General features: G+C 33.8%; 1 protein-coding gene and 1 long non-coding RNA gene across 4 annotated transcripts; both read right to left on the bottom strand.

Moving 5' to 3' along the window:
* Positions 1-3,668: 3,668 nt before the first annotated feature.
* On the bottom strand, positions 3,669-12,790 carry LOC137831015 (protein CLT1, chloroplastic-like). 3 transcript variants are annotated; one of them, XR_011084312.1, is made up of 11 exons: positions 12,163-12,790; positions 10,286-10,431; positions 9,689-9,726; positions 9,157-9,272; positions 8,461-8,560; positions 8,338-8,373; positions 7,868-7,918; positions 7,653-7,776; positions 6,771-6,980; positions 6,099-6,224; positions 3,996-4,269 (listed from the first exon to the last, which is right to left on the bottom strand). XR_011084312.1 is itself a non-coding variant. In XM_068638501.1 (10 exons), exons 1-10 carry the CDS (start codon positions 12,564-12,566, stop codon positions 4,100-4,102), a joined length of 1,311 nt encoding a protein of 436 aa, XP_068494602.1. In that variant the 5' UTR covers positions 12,567-12,790; the 3' UTR covers positions 3,669-4,099. The 3 variants fall into 3 exon arrangements, 1 of the variants encoding a protein (XP_068494602.1); XM_068638501.1 differs by lacking the exon at positions 6,771-6,980 and having other exon boundaries at positions 3,669-4,269; XR_011084311.1 differs by lacking the exon at positions 6,771-6,980 and having other exon boundaries at positions 6,099-6,237.
* Positions 12,791-14,253: 1,463 nt separating this feature from the next.
* Positions 14,254-14,760, bottom strand: LOC137830982 (uncharacterized). The gene is made up of 3 exons (XR_011084301.1): positions 14,625-14,760; positions 14,469-14,540; positions 14,254-14,368 (listed from the first exon to the last, which is right to left on the bottom strand). It is a non-coding gene; the product is annotated as an uncharacterized lncRNA (long non-coding RNA).
* Between the last annotated feature and the right edge of the window lie 2,386 nt (positions 14,761-17,146).

Raw genomic sequence — 17,146 nt, 5'->3', positions numbered from 1 at the left:
CTCCAAATCATACAAGGCAACTAAAGCAAGTAATATACTTATTGAAGTATGACGAACAACAGGAGAAAATACTTCATTAAAGTCAATACATTTTTCTTGATCAAAACCTCTTACAACAAATCTTGTTTTATTCCTTATACTCTCAACACCATGGATCCCTTCTTTTCTCTTAAAGATCCACTTGCAACTAATTACTTGTTTTCCTTTTGGTAACTTCACCAATTCCCATGTTTCATTTTTTAGAAGACTCTCAACTTCTTCTTGCATAGCAGCAATCCACTTTGTTGAGTCATCACTAGAGATAGCTTCAGAGTAATTATTGGGTTCACCTTCTTCACTCATCTCTTGTGCAATAGTTAAAGCATAAGCAATGTTGGCAGATTTTGCAATTAATCTTTGAGTCGGATTTCTTGGTCTCTGTTGTGGAAGTTCTTGAGCCATAGACCACGGTTGTGGTAACCCTCGTCGTTTAGGTGGACATTGCTCATGTGGACTCAAATGTTCATTTGTACCATCAATAATAGTGTCTTTATCATCTTGAGTACTAGAGGAATTGGGAACGTTTTCCTCATGAACGGATGTTTTAATCTCAAACTCCACCTCCTCTCGAGCATCTTCCTGGTCACCTGTATCAATTGAGGAAATGACAGTATCTTTTACAGAGGAGAGCATAGCATTTTCATTAAAGGTCACATTCTGACTGTGAATTACTTTGTGAGATTCTAGGTCATATAAACGATAGCCTTTAACCCCTAAGCCATAACCTAAGAAAATGCACTTCTTAGCACGAGATTCTAATTTTTCCTCGTTTACATGAGAATAAGCAGGGCAACCAAATATTTTAAGATTAGAATAATCAACATGGTTACCTGACCAAACTTCTTCTGGAATGTTGCAATCAATTGATCTGTTAGGAGAGCGATGTATCAGATAACATGTCGTTGAAGCCGCTTCAGCCCAAAAAGATTTGCTCAAACCAGAATGGGAGAGCATGTAACGAACTCTCTTCAGGATAGCTCTATTCATTCTTTCTGCAACCCCGTTCTGTTGTGGAGTACTTGGGATGGTGAGGTGTCTGGAAATGCCTTCTTTCTTGCAGAAGTCATTGAATTCATTCGAACATAACTCAAGGTCATTGTCTGTCCTTAGCCTCTTTATCTTCTTGCCAGTTTGATTTTCAATCAATAATTTTCAGTCTTTAAAAGTGGAAAATGTTTCATTCTTATGTTTGAGAAAATACACCCACAGTTTTCGTGAGAAATCATCAATAATTGTCATCATATAACGATATTTACCTCTGGATGGAACTTTTGACGGACCCCAAAGATCTGAATGAATATAATCCAAAGTACCTTTGGTTCTGTGTATGGCTTTAGAAAAACTAACATTTTTCTGCTTACCAAAAATGCAATGTTCACAGAAATCAACATTTCCAGTACAGTGGTTACCAAGGTGACCCTTCTTCTTGGGGATTAGAATTCCCTTCTCACTCATGTGGCCTAATCTCATATGCCACAACTTGGTGTTATCTTTGTTGGGTGAGGCAACAGCTGCAGAACCTGTAACTGTTGAACCCTACAGCACATACAAACTATCACATCGAATTGCCTTTAGTAACACAAGAGCTCCTTTAGACACTTTTAAGACTCCACCTTCAGCTAAGTATCTACACCCATGAGATTCAAGGGTGCCTAAGAAAATGAGATTTCGTTTCAACTCAGGGACATATCTGACACCTGTTAAAGTTCTAACAATTTCATCATGTGTCTTGATTTTGATTGTTCCTTCACCAACAACTTTGCATTGAGCATCATTTCCCATCAAAACTAGACCATTATAAACTAGTTCATATGTGGTAAACCAATCTCTATTGTGAGACATATGAAAAGTACAATCAGAATCAAGAATCCATTCATTTTTAGACCTTTGTTCAGTGTTGGAAGCTACAAAACAATCCCCATCAGATTCAGTTTCAACAATACTAGCTTCGGCAAATTTTTCTGGTTGTTTACCATTTCCCTTATCTTCTCTATTTTGCTTATTTTTCAAATTATAACATTCAGAGATCTCGTGTCCCTTTTTCCTGCAATAATGACAATATTTGGAGTTCTTGCCTCTAGATTTTGACCTAGATTTATACTTATTGTTCCTACCTTTCTCTTGGTTTCTCCTTCTAACTATTAATCCTTCACCAGAACTTTCAGAATGAATTTGAGTATCAAATTTTTCTTTGGCTAGTAAATTAGTCTTGACATCATGAAAGCTTAAGGTAAGATAATTACCGTATAACATAATTTCTTTGAATTGTCGATGCGAGGGTGGTAAAGAAAGAATAAGTAGAACGGCTTTATCCTCGTCATCAATTTTAACATCCAAATTTTCCAAATCAATTATGATGGAATTAAATTCATCAAGGTGAGATTGGATGTGAGTACCTTCGGACATTCGGAGTGTAAAGAGTCGCTCCTTTAACCGGAGTTTGTTTGCAAGACTTTTGGTCATGTATCGAATTTCAACATTGTTGAACAACAGATCTTGGTTGAATTATCGAAAAAGCTCTGATACCAATTTGTAGGGATATCGTGTGCGGAAGCGTGATAATTTCAACCAAAAGATTATGAGAAATTAAAGTAACAAGGAAAAATGAGAATGATACCATAAATTTTTAGGTGGAAAACCCCTCTGAATAGAGGTAAAAAACCATCGGCGAGAAAGCCAAAACTTCCACTATAACGGTATTGGGAGTACAATGAATTCCTCTCATGCTAATAGATAAATAGCCTCAAAACAAATTCTCTCTATATGGGTTAAACACTTACATCCAAGAGAAGAAATAGAGAGTATAGGAAAAGATAGAGGAAGCAAGTGTGTGTTGTTGTTTGTTGTGTGTTACATTGCTTGAAGGAAGTCACTATATACAGTGGTTCTAGGAGACAACAATAATCAAATCAATTAATGGTAAGTAACCTCCCTTTGATGACAATTAATGGTAAGTAACCTCTCTTTGATGACAATTAATTGTAGTAAAAAACCTCCATTTGATTATAATTAATTGTGACAAGTAACCTCCCAATTATGTTAAGAAAACGGAAAGGTGAGTCATAACCCACATTTATTTTGAGAAAATAAATATTACACAATCACTAATATTATATATACTAATAATATATATAGAGAGATAGAGAGAGGGAAGAGGGAGAAGGATATATGAATTGTTTTAGTTATTAATTAGTATACATTTTCATACATCTATTATGACAAATTTTTAATATTATTTAACTTTTTATACTACTATTGTATTGATTTTCACTTTATTTTCTATTTTAATAATATTTGTATTTCCTTATGATTTCAAGTATTTTTATTTATTATGATTTTAATCCGAGACAATTTTTTAATGAACTTGATTTTATTGAAATCAAAATATTTAACTTTTAACATTGAGCTATTGTAATTTTTAAAACATAACTTTTTTATTACAATTTTATAAATACAACAAATAATTTACAGTAACTGTAAGTTGGTGCTTAATCTTAAAAAGTATAATTTTAGATATAGAAATTTGACCTATTGGGTCAGTGAGGAACTCGCATCGCTGGTTCAAATCTTCATTCTATGCAAAAAAAAAAAAAAAAAAAAAAAAAAAAAAAAAAAAAAAAAACTCAAAGTTCAGAGAACATCAACTTATTCAATATTGGAAGGGCTGGCACTAGCTCCAGCAAAATTAATATCTACCCAAATGAAGTTGGAAAATCCTGAGGTAGAACAAAAAAAACACTAGAACTCCTACAAGACATTCTCATATTTCCTCTAATGAAATATCTTTTCCACTCCATTTTTCAAAATTATCATTGAAAAATGTAGACAAAATTTGAACTTAGATCTATCCTTAAGATGCGAGTGATAAAACCTATGTGGTAATTTCTGGAAGGACTATCTCTCACTTCACTTTATTAAAAGAAAAGAGTATCCCTTGTGATCATCATCAACATTGCTTCTTTTTTTTTTTTTTGATCGGCAATATCAACATTGCTTGTAATGAGGGTTGGTGCAACCTATACCTATATACCTTTGTGACTTGGGGAAACTCCAAGCTTCTCTAGGTGGATGCTGTAATGGATGCACTGGAAGAACCACTTGAAGGGGTCCATGAATAAATGAGTAACCCCATGATAAGAATACTGGCCCCTGCAACAAAGCCTGCTGGAAGAGAAGACCCAACACCAAGGTATGGCAATGGCAGCGTGAACACATAGATTGCTATTGGAACTGCCACAACCCAAATTGAACCACTACAGTTAGATTTTCCTTAGAATTTTCAATAACCAAGAATCTATAATAGAATGTAAAATTAAAACAAATGGAGGAAAGAAAATAACACTTCCATATTTCAGCAAATCCCTCGTCTTCTAAAGCAAGAAAAATCGCATATATCCCCCATACACCCACCAAATAACACAATACTCAACAATCTCAATATATAAACCTTTCTTCAAAATATATATACACACTCACATATACCCATGTATTCAAATTCATGCCAATATAGTGAAAGTCTTTGACAAGACAATCAAGGGGAACTACGAAAATAATTCATGATTTCCTTAAGCCCCTTTTTATCTCAATAAGCTTCTAGTAATGTTTTATCAAAATAGGCTCTTTTTAGCTTACTCGGTATCCAGTATGTTTTATGGTCAAATTTATAGCATAAAAGTCCACATCTCATAGAAACTTTCTGAAATGGCACTTAACTATGTTATATACCCAAATGCACCATAAAACCTGGGATTAACTCCTGTAATGACAGCACAGCAGTGAACAATTTAATTAATGAACTAACTAACCAAAAGACCTAAAACTATACCATTAATTAAACATGTTATATTAAACACTACTTGTAATCAGGGTTTTAAATAATGGGATATAGCGGTTTCTCCACCCACTACAGGGACTACTGTAGTGCTGTTACGGAGCAGCCTCTGCCCGCCACTGAAACAGTTTAGTGTCGCTCAATAGTGGCCACTAGAGCATTGCTATAGTGTTGATTCCCAAAATTCCAATGAACAACTACATCAGCAATTTTTTAGAGACTAATTTTGAGATTTTAATTTCCAAAAGTGAAATCTATGGATGTAATAATTGTGAAAATGATAAAGAAAATTTGGATTTCGAAGAATGTGATAATTGATGATTCCTATATCTACAAAACTTGTATTTGATATTTTATGATATTTACTTGTATTGTAGGTTTTGTTTAAGACACCTATGACTTTTTATTGTTAATTATGAATATTACTTAATTTTGAGTATTTTTTATCATTTTTGAGAATTCATATGCATATACATTATATAAAATACAGAAAAATAATTGAGTATAGGGGCTATCCCACACTATACACTATCATGCTTTAGTGTTTTTAGAGCAGGCCATTTCGTACCGCTATCTGAGATTTAAAACATTGCTTGTTAAATAGCAAAGATTAGGTAATCTAAGTTCTGACGTGAATGAAAATCACAAGTATATAAAAGTAAAATATTTCAAGTTTCTCTTGCTCTGAGATGAACTAGGTTAGTTTTTACTAGGCCAGTCAGACTTCACCTTGTGTGAAATGGCAGCCAAAAGTGCTGACGAAAAATTGTTTTTTTACTTGTGAAAACTATTATTATTTTCTAGTTGCTAGATCTATTCTTACAATCAGAGATGAAGAAGAAAGTTGTGAGAATAGTTTCAATAATAAGTTTGCATGCACAAAAGTGAATCGAGTTGAGAAGCCTCCTTACAAACAAGCTAAAGTTTCCCATTTAGCACAAGCTAAAGTTTCCCATTTAGCACAAGCTAAAGTTTCCCATTTAGCACATGTGTACTGATACATGGAAAAGTGGTTAATAGAGCTAGGTTTTGGCTAACTATTAACCGTTCCTCATGACTTTAGTCAATATTTCTAAAATTGCAAATATTGTACCCATGATTTCTTAATTGTAACGGGTTACAGTTGTCCATTTTCTTCCACTGAAACATTACTATTATTCACTTTATATGTCTCATGAATAATTTCCACATTAACGTATATATATTTCGAAAGAAACAAATCAAATACCTGAAAATGTGGAGGCTAGACAAGAGACAACAGCAGAAGAGATCTTGATGAGATGAAGCAATGAGATATTGAAGCCCATGTTAACAACAATAAACAACAAGGGAAGCAGGGGAGCACCGTCACATCCTGCAAACCAATTCTAATGCAAAATTACTTTCTGCAATTGTTTATTAATAGAATTACAAAAAGAAACTAAAAAAATACGGATTTGAAACCAACTTGGCCAGGAACAGTTTAAATATTCATAAACTATGCGAATGCAATAACATTTTATTTAATTAGCTACCATCTACCACTGTCAGCATTGATAATGACGACCAAACCCTCAGGCCGAACCCTATCAGTAATCATATATGCCAGATCTTTTCTTGTTCTGTCTTTGTAATCACACAAATAACATTCAAAATCTGCCAGACTTCCTATAAATTAGGTTGAAAAAAGTATTGAAACTTTTAACAAAAAATACGAAACACAAAGAAAAGGAGAAAACATAATTTGAAATATTGTGCTTATTTACATGTTTCAAGTTACAACAGAAGCCTTTTCCTAGGTGGATTTTGCTACATAGATCAAATGATGCCATTACATACTATCAAAAGCCAAATCTATGGAAATGCATATAAATTATAATTCTTTTAATTGTTTCAATTAGCTCTTTTGGTTTTCCTTTACCTTTAGTTATTGGACTATTCTCCATTTGATCAACTCTTCTTATTTGGGCTTCTTTCTATATTTCTTCTTCTCATGGCCATACCTCTTAGGTATGTGTCTCTCCTACTTTTCTTCTAAACTCTAATACCTTCATTCGAATCATTCCCAATCTTATTTTTTGCTCTTGTGTGTCTACTCATCCACTGCAACGCCCTCATCATTAGCTCTTGGCTGTGCAATAAAATTTTCCTTCAGAGTTTGAGCAACACATTTTTATCGCAAATAATCCTTGAAGCAGTCCTCCATATTACTTTATAAGAGAGATGCAAAACATCTAAATTGTGCAACTTGTGGTATGGTATACTATCCAATTCTCTAATTTTCAACCGTAACTCAACGTCAGCACATCAAATTTACAATCCATGTACTTTGTCTTACATCTACTTGAACAGAAACCATGTAGCTTCAAAGATTCTCTCCACAAGTCTAGTTTACCATTTATTCTCTCTCACCATTCTCCCACAAGGACTATATGATCAGCAAAATGCATGCAAACTACCACAACTCTAGGTTTTGCTTAAGAATTTCGCATTCAGTAACAGATGAAAAAATTATGAAAACGAAAAGATAATATTTGAAGGGGAAAACTGACTTTTTGGCTCAGTAAGATTTCTATTTCTATTTTATTTTCATATGTGGGGTTCTCATTCAGCCATTTTATGTACTTGAATTATTTTACATGTAAAATAACCTTTCCTCGTGACTTGAGGGTAGATCAAGGTAATAAATATTATTGATGAACTTTGACTCTAAGATAACACCATTTGATAACCAAAAGACAGTCTTTTGGTTATCGCCTTCTGTAAGAAATGACAATATGGAGAAGAGAACATAACTGCTTACCTCTAGACAGTGTCCCAACATTCAGAAAGCAGGCAGCACCATCTTTAAGATAGTTTGGAAGTTGACTAAAGGGGATGCCCCATAATTTTGATAAGAAGGGGAGGAGAAGGCATATGAACAGTGCCTACAGTCCGCATTGCATCATGCATTTAGGCATCCATTTTATTTATGTTCTAAATAAAAAAAATGCAAATTTCATGACAATTGCAATGCACCTGGAATGCAGATCCGAATGAATTAACAACAAACATATCCAGAGAACCCCCCTGTTTCAGAAAACATTGGATATTGATTACAATATTATCATATCAGAAAGTGTAACAACAATAACTAACAAACATACAAAAAGGGATGATTTTTACTTCAGAACCTTGAATGACAAAAGGGTTTATTGTTTGACTTCACAATATAAATGAGTCTATCAGCCATGAGTAATAGTATAGTGACTTCTGATTTGTAAGAAGTTTTAAAAAATTTGTCAAATAATTTTCAGCTATTTTTGTGAAGGTTCTACCTAAATTTAGTAACATCGTTCTTTCTCTATGGAAGTTTGAGGCAGATGTCTCTTATGTTACCAAGTGCACCAGCAGTACAATTAGTCCAAAATGGCCCTGTGATATGCCTTCCATTTCCAAAGTCATATTTACATTACATATGAATTAAGAGAATTCATCAATGTACACACCTTCAGTTTTCGAGTTGCATTCAAAAAAATTACTTCCTACAAAGTATGAAAAGGTCATGAGTCACCATAGGGAAACAATTCAAAATCTCAGAACATGCAAAAATCATTAAAATAGACAACCACCTTCAGAACAGTATCAGCTGCTTGGAATAAAAATGAAACTATCATTAAAAGACTCCAAAATATACCAGCTTCTTTCAATGAATGTCCAGCACCAGATCCACTACAATAAGTAAACAAGGTGTAAAACCAGAAAGCCACAAGCCTAGACACAAGATTGCAACATATATATGTGATGTTACAAGAAGTTATGTCAATGCTCTAATTACAGAAGAACAAGATTTATTAAAAAAAATTACACTATGCCAAAATACTAAATAAAACTGCTTTTAAGACTTAGTTTTAAAAACCATACGAGTGAATAAACTAATGGAATCACATAGATTTATACCAAAAGTTTGACTTTGAAGTTCAGCATGAAATCTATTGATAAAATTTGAAATCATTGAGTAAGTTTACTTTTGTGATCCACACCACACCGCCATAAACTCACATGTTAAAAGCAAGGCTCTGAGAGAGGGTGAATTAACATGAAATACTGAACAGCCATATAAGAGATGAACTTGAATCAATTTGACCAAACAAAACATAAGTAACCATTAATTGTGGCAGAAATTATTTGACCATCCAGATTTATATGTTGATTCATGTTCAATATCATGGTAGACCAGGTTCTTTTGCCTAAAGGTTCATGGTTCAAGAGTGCAGTCAAATATGAGCCATCATAACCTAGCATCTATAAAATTAACATGGACTGACCTTGCTACAGTGAGAATTACACCAATTGCCACAAGAAAGCATCCAAGTAGTTGGTTGAGTTTATATCGCCTCCCAAGAATAATAAATGAGAGGAGAATTTGCCACACAAGAAAAGCCTGCAAGATAATATAGATAAGTTTATTATCCACCTTTAGTTTACATTTTATGATAAATCAATGCAAGTTGAATAGATGAGCTAGAAAATGTATGGTAAATAAGCTATATACACTACATTATTAATTTTGACAGGTTAGATAAGGATGGTTACATTCTATCACCGTGTTTTCAAGGGAATTGTTTACGCTTGGGACCTCTGACCACCCATAAAGCATGTCACATATTCAAGGGAATAAACTGCGCTTCTTTAGGTGGATCAACTTCTATGAACATATCTAATAGAAAAATTTTACTAAGGAAATACTTACAGTTTCAATTACTTTTCATTTATATCTAAAGTCTGAATAAATCCAAAATTTTTATATTTCATTATAGCGATAAAATGTAAAGGGCATTGACTTCCAATGGTTTTTACCTGAGACAAAATTGGAATTGATGCTCCAGATAGCATTGCTGATATAATAGAGGGAAACAAATAATTAAATGAAATTCAGACATGAACATTTTATAAACTAATCAAAATTGTACAATCCAAACATTTATCTTCCTATCTCCAACAATATTTACAAAATATGGAAAAGGCAGCAGGAAAATATCCATCATAAATTAGATTTGAAGACGAAAACATAAAATGTGAACAACAATGAAATCAAGAATCTTCAAAACATATAACATCTTATATTAACTAATGTGTTTAATTCATCCAGAAAAACTAAAATTGATAAAAACTCCATAAAAAACATTTGCATTTTAAACAAAACTGTTGATAGTAAAGATAATGTATTTTATGATAAATTTCTGTTGTTAAAGATTATAATGTATTTTATGGTCATTCACAATATGTCTGCAGCTGCTTTTCTTTTCTGTTCTTTTCTTGGTCTTAATATTTTTTATAGTTTACAAATGAAAATATGAAATTTGATGGAATCGACTTAAACAATCCGAAAATGTAGCACCTAAGAATTTTGATTATTTGACATGAGACAGGAAAATAATTTAGGACAAACATTACCTCCTGCTGCCATTCCTGTGGCAGCACCAAGAGCCTCCAAGAGACCAACAACTATAAATGGAGTTTTAGGCATTGATAACATCTCGTCAGTGACAATGCCCATACGGTACCGGATAGACAAGATAGAGAAGTATACAATTACATATCTGAAAGAAAGAAAATATCATTAGAGTTAGTTATAATAACTCTTGTAAACACTACAACCTTCAAGATAGACTGCATTCCATACTATTGAATAGAGTAAAATATGGATAAATACCATTTTGGTCCTCAAGGTGTAATGCGTTCTTACATTAATTCCAAAACCAAAGAAATTTAAAACAAGTTCTTTAAAGATATATAATATTATCATAAGTCGTGGAACTTTTTAAATTTTGGACTAATGGCATGTTTGGACATGGATCAACTGGAAGCAAGATGTACTTGCTACGGCATCATTCAAGGTTTTTGTTTTGAACATGAATTTGTTAGAAAACATAGATCCTAAAACATGCTATAAAGTGACTGATAATTTACATTTTTAAGAGCTTATTTTTAATTTTCTTATTTTTAGGACTAATGTGACAAACTTAATGTAAAAGCAATTTTTCTCAAATTGCAAGGTGCCATATTGTAGCAATATAAATTAAATAAATAAGCGGCAGAAGAACATGTAATAGGATAAAATATTTTTTAATCCAGGTTTCCAAAAAGATTGGTGATTTTAATCTTCATAAATTTTGAACATTTTAAAAATAATTCTTATTGGCATTTACTGATAAAGAGGCATTTACTTAAAAATGTCACATCATATTTTAATCCTGGTTACTTCCCTACGCATCAAACACATCTTGGTTACTTCCCCAATACCCTATCAATATCATGTTTCCTTTGCCCACATTGTTTGTTTTAAGTCAAAATAGGAGAGAATGAAATAAGTAGGATAGAAGAAATTAACTTCCAGAGTTGTTTATCCTTGAAATGAAGGGAATGTGAAGACTTTAATGGGTCTCGTGAAAATTGCATCAGCCCTTCTACATATGAAATTGGTTCATCAATACCCATATAACAAATTTTTTAAAATAAGTAAATAATTTTTTGTAACAATTTAAAAAATAATAAATAATTAATTTAAATTTTAAATAATGTAATAAAAATTATCAATAAATAAATACAAAAATATTTGTTATTTAATTCTTGATTTTCTTTCATCAATCCAAACAATCGGGCAAAAAAATCGCAGATACTCTTTCTATATTTCTTTTTTCTATTTTTTTTATCTCTATTTTATTTCATTCATAATTCATACAAAACATAAAGTCGTTGCTTTACACTTGTATCTAACAACAGAAATTACAGAATGACTCCGAATTCTTACCCAACCTTACACCATCAAATAGTTCCCTTTTCTACCAAATATCAGCACTAGAAACTAAAACTCACTCCTCAAGATTAAGAAGATTCACCCCCAAAATAGAAAAGAAATAAACTATTCAATTTTGCTCCCTTTCTTCTTCCAATTTGTCCTTACAGTGAATGGCGTTACATTTTCTATTCGATATTTCTCTCAAGTTTTCAATTTTCCCTTATGATATTACCTAAAATTATAATTGCACTGTGTTTACCGTTAGCAATTGTAATAATTAAAAAACACAAATAATCACGAATAAGTCAACAAACAAGATTGAAGGAGTTGTTTGTTTGTCAACTAAAATTTGAGAGCTCCATTAAATATATTTAACACCAAAAGCATATTCAGCACACACTAAAAAACAAATAAAAATGTATTCAACACCGAATCAAAAATAATCAAACACGTAATTAAATTAAAAACTCAGCACCGAATCAATAAATTCAACAAGAACAAAGAAACAGAAACATTGAGCAAAATGAAGTACCCGAAGGTCGCAAGCTGAGCCAGGAAGAACGGGTAGTTCTTCAGAGGAACCAACGCGAGCTTGTACAGTACTCTGTTTCCAACACCCATAACCACCGTCACTGCGGCGGCGATAATCACCTCCGCCGAACGATTCCCGCTCTTCCGCCCACTCTCCGCCGGGAACTCCTCAACCGCGCACAAGAGCGGTCCCGCCTTCTCTCCCTCCTCTTCTAATCCCGATCTTGACCATGCGCTGCCGTACTTCGCCGCACACGGCGGCTGCGTCAGTCGCAGCGCGATTCTCGGTCTCCTAGGCGAGTAGCCGTATCGAACCGCGGCGGTGCTCGGTGGACAGAGGAGGCGAATTTGGCTGCATGACAAGGTGGAGCCGGCGCCGGGGGAGCGCCGGAAAAGTGACGTCATGGTTGCGTGACGTAATTTGAGAATCTGAAGTGCAGAGAGAAAGAAGAGAGAGAATGGGAGAGAGTGAATGCAAGTCACATTGGTCTGAACTCAGAACAGAGAAAAGGAATCGGAAACTGTGTTTTTGTATAAAATCTTGTGTTTTAGGATTTTTTGGAAATGAAAGGTGGTATTTGTATAATAGTACCGCTGTACATCAATACGTTTTGTATTGACTAATGTATGTATAGAAAGAAGTGAGTGGCTAATATATAGAAAAGAGTAAGTGTGCAAATGTGAAGAAACTATATCTTTAACCTGGGAAAGATTTATTATTAATATATTAATAAATATTTTAATTATAATGTAAATATTAATGTATAAAAAATAGTCTATAACCAACAATTAGTATATACAAATAAATAAATAAAATTAATATATTGAAATTAAAATATATAACACATGAACATTATATTATAATATAATGTAAATAAATAAATCGTTTAAATATAAAATAATTTATATAATTTAGACTAAAAATATTCATTATAAAAGTTTAATAACTCAATTATAAATTATGAAGAACAATGCACGTTTCTACACACACAAAATTTGGTTAACAACACATTAAATCATGCTACCACGCAGGTTTATGATATAATTTTATTACTTTTAAATATTGTCAAAAATTTCATTGTTAACAACATTTTTTGTCCTGTTTATTACATTTCCATCTTCATCAAGAATCAGAATTTTCAACCCTTCTTTCGTTGTAACTCTATAAATAGCAACATACAATTGTCCATTAGTGAAAACTAGACGTGGAAGATATAAACCAACTTTGCTTAGTGATTGACCTTAACTTTTATTGATTGTCATTCCAAAACATAAAGCTACTGGAAATTGTCTTCTCTGGAATTTAAATGTTATACTTGTATCTGAAGGAATCAAATTCATTCGTGAAATGAATATTTTATCACCAATATTTGATCTTGTAAGAACTGTTGCACAAATAACATTCTTCTTCAAATCAATAATTTGCAACCTTGTTCCATTACAAAGACCATTGGCTTGATTTTCATCTAATTGACAAGGTGTGTCCGAGCTAAGATAAGTTATTTCTTCAACACTTAACAGAGATAAAATAAAATCATTCACTTGCTCTACTGATTCAGTTGTCGGACAAAGTATTGTTCCATACTCAAAGTACCCAGGAGACGTCATGTCAGTCAACAAATTATGATAAACAATGTACTACAAAAACGTTAAATCCAATGAGGACTTATATTACAATGTACTATCATCCAATTAATAATAATGTGTTAACCTTGCAATTCAAATTTTGAATATAATTCACTTCTAAAACTGTTGTGTACATCATCTGAGATAAATAATAAGAATCATATTTATAAAACTATAACAATTTTGTATACATCAAAAGGAAACAGGTTAAAGAAACTTGTATGAGTTACCATCATGTTCAAAATTTGAAGAGGATTCAACATAATGTAATGTTTTGGTAATGGAATTCGTGATGTTCACAGGAAATTTATTAACTTTCTTTTGAGAGACAGAGTAAGAATATTGTCCAACTTCAGAACATTGAAGATGTTCAATTCTTCCTGTAATACACAAATTATTGATATGAAGACTATGTGCATAGAAAAAAGTAATTACTAAAATCATATGGCAAGGCATAGAATGGCAACCTATGTGTTCTTCATCAATTCCTGATGCCTGGTTCGATGTATTCAACAATGTCTTCAAAGATGAATTTTGAACTTTGGAACATAGAGAAGATATATGTCACGCTACTGGATTACCTGTCATATGACAAATGCCAATTGCACTATTAATTGAAATCTCTAACAAATAAATATGTTTCCAAATCAATCCATTTTCAAGGCTTAACAAATCACTTACTATAATTCAAATCTGATAATGGTTTCCTTTGTGCAATTGATTGTTGTGTGTTTTGATTAGAAGAAAATTTAACTGCAAGTAAAGCATATTATAAAATATCAGTAATTTACATAATAATTTTTAATATCTCTTTATAAGAAGGGACTTAACACTAACCTGTATTAAAAGGACATGAGGGTGGCCAGTTCTCTAAGTCTGATATTGCATTATGTGAAAAATTACAATTTTCTCCATCAATTGTAAATGTTAGGTGTTTACTTTGGGTTGTATATTGTGGAGTAACAACCATGGCAGGTCTTGCATTTTGGGGTGAACTGTCATTTGCATACGCATGAGATTTTTAATTCTTATATTGAAGATTGAATACGGTAGCAGTTAATTCATAAAACTTACATTCTAAACTATAATAATTAACAGCATATAAGGCCAAAACCTGAAATATTCAAATTCTTGTATACCTGTTGTTAAAACAAAATTTCCTTCTCCAAAAGACATTGTGTTCGTGTGAGAACTTTCTTTGCTCTCGTTTCTATCTGAAATACATGAATAAATGAAGTCATAAAAAATAAACTTAAATTCTATATTACAAAAAGATAAACTGATGGAAACCAAGTAGAGGATGCTCTAGGCCATGAAGCCCAAGCCCAACAAGGGGCCCAAGCCCATCAAGGGGTCCAAACCCAACAAGGGGCCCAAGCCCAACGAATTACTAGGAGCATGGCAAGAGCTTTGGGACAAGAGTATAATAAAATGGCTCTTCTTATTTCTTTTGTAGAATAGGGGTGTGAATGTAATAAAAAGGTGTAAGTAGTAAGGGAGTCTAGGGGGGAGTGTAGATAGGAGCCTAGGGGGTGCCAAACCGAATTTCATTGCATTTGTGTGCCATTTAGCTTGCATTTTCAGCACCTCTAGGCTATAAATAAAGGTGCTTAGCTTGTACAATTCAGATTGGAATTTTATAGTAGAGAGACTATACTCAATTTGGGAGAGAATTTGTGAGTTTTGAGTCTTCCTCTTCTTTGCCTTATCTTGTGAGCTATGGTGAGCTTCAAGTGGTGACACTCCATCACTTATCTTGGTTCAAGGTTCCAAGTGGCGTGAATGGCTTCTTCCAATCCTCAAAATCCAGCAAGCATCTTCATATAAGTGTCTTCTTTCCTTTCTTCAATTTTCCATTCGGTAGTTTCATTTCCTAATGTGTTTCCTTCATTTTCTACCGTTTACATTCTGTTTTCCAGCTTTGTTCTTTGTTTCTTTTTCGGTTCAGTAGCTAGTTTCTTAATTCTGTCCAGTTTTAATTCTTGTTCTTCTTTCCTTTTGTTTTGATTCAATTTGACAATACATGGACTTCAATATGAGTCTTGGTTGGTGCTTAGTTTTGGTGAGTTCTTGAATTTAGAACATTGATCCAATTCTAAAGTAAAGTGCCTTTCAAATCCAGCTCAAGTTGTTCCTAAGAATGTCAAGAATCATCTTGTAGTTACATTCACATCATGTGGTATCAGAGCTAACTCTATATGAGGTTATACATGTAAGTTTGGTAGCGTTCCTTTGTGACTTCTTATGAAGCATAAACTTCCTTCGGTCTCTTGCATACTTTGCCTCATCTAGATGAATCTACATATATGGTTTCCTTTGTGCAACTGATTGTAGTGTGTTTTGATTAGAAGAAAAATTAAGTGCAGGTAAAGGCTATTATATACATTTGGTAATTTGTATAATGATTTGTAATATCACTTTATAAGAAAAGCCTTAAAGCTTACTTGTACTTAAAGGATATGAGGGTTGCCTATTCTCTAAGTCTGATACTGAGTCGCTGAAAAATTACACTCTTCTCCATGATTTGTAGCTAATAAGTTTCTCTTTTGGGTTGTGTACCGCCCTGGTGGTCGGGTGTGATGACGTGGCATCCTGCTACAGTATAGGCGTGTTGACAAGGCGCCAGGTTGGCAGAAGGGAAGGTAGTCGCCAGTTGTTATATTGGCGTGTTCCGATTTCCAGCTACCAGAATCGGCGATCGCCAGGTTAAAGATGAAGTCGCCAGATGTAGATTCAGGCGACCTAGTCATTGGAGATCGCCAGAGCAAGCACATCGCCGAAGATGAAGGAGAAGCAGATTATGAAGGCGGCCGGCGAGACCACAGGGAAGGTGTATGAAGGCCCCTAACTCGCCAGTTCCAGTAGAGATCGCACTCCCAAGTTAGCTATGCACTGGGCAGTACCATGCATAAGTAACTTAGCCAAAATGAGAGTAGAAGCAGCGCCAAGTCAGGGAGCCTCCAGATGATGGCACGTGTACAGTTGGATGCGAGCCACGTGTCCAAGTCTGTAACTGCCAGGAGAGAGAAAGCTACCAGGTATATAAGAGTTCTTAACAAACTTTCTGAGGTACGCACGTTCAGTTTATACACTTTACGCTTGCGAGTGATAGAGCTGACTGTGAGAGAGGATTTGCACGGTTCTTGTTCTCTTAGTATTTGGTGATACCGTCACTGACTTGAGCGTTGGAGTGCGATCGGCCGCAGCGGCGCCGTACTGTTTCTTTGCAGGTTCTTGAGGTAGATCCCGAAGAGGAACGGAGGTGAGAAGCGGTGTGCACGTCGATCCGTTGACGAGGCAGTTTCCAGCGTTCCGGTCAACAGGCAGGATCAGGTTGTATATTCCGAAGTAACAACAAT

Source organism: Phaseolus vulgaris, chromosome 6 (assembly GCF_000499845.2).
Source record: "Phaseolus vulgaris cultivar G19833 chromosome 6, P. vulgaris v2.0, whole genome shotgun sequence".
NCBI classification, from domain to species: Eukaryota; Viridiplantae; Streptophyta; class Magnoliopsida; order Fabales; family Fabaceae; genus Phaseolus; species Phaseolus vulgaris.
This window is presented reverse-complemented; position numbering and strand designations above follow the sequence as displayed.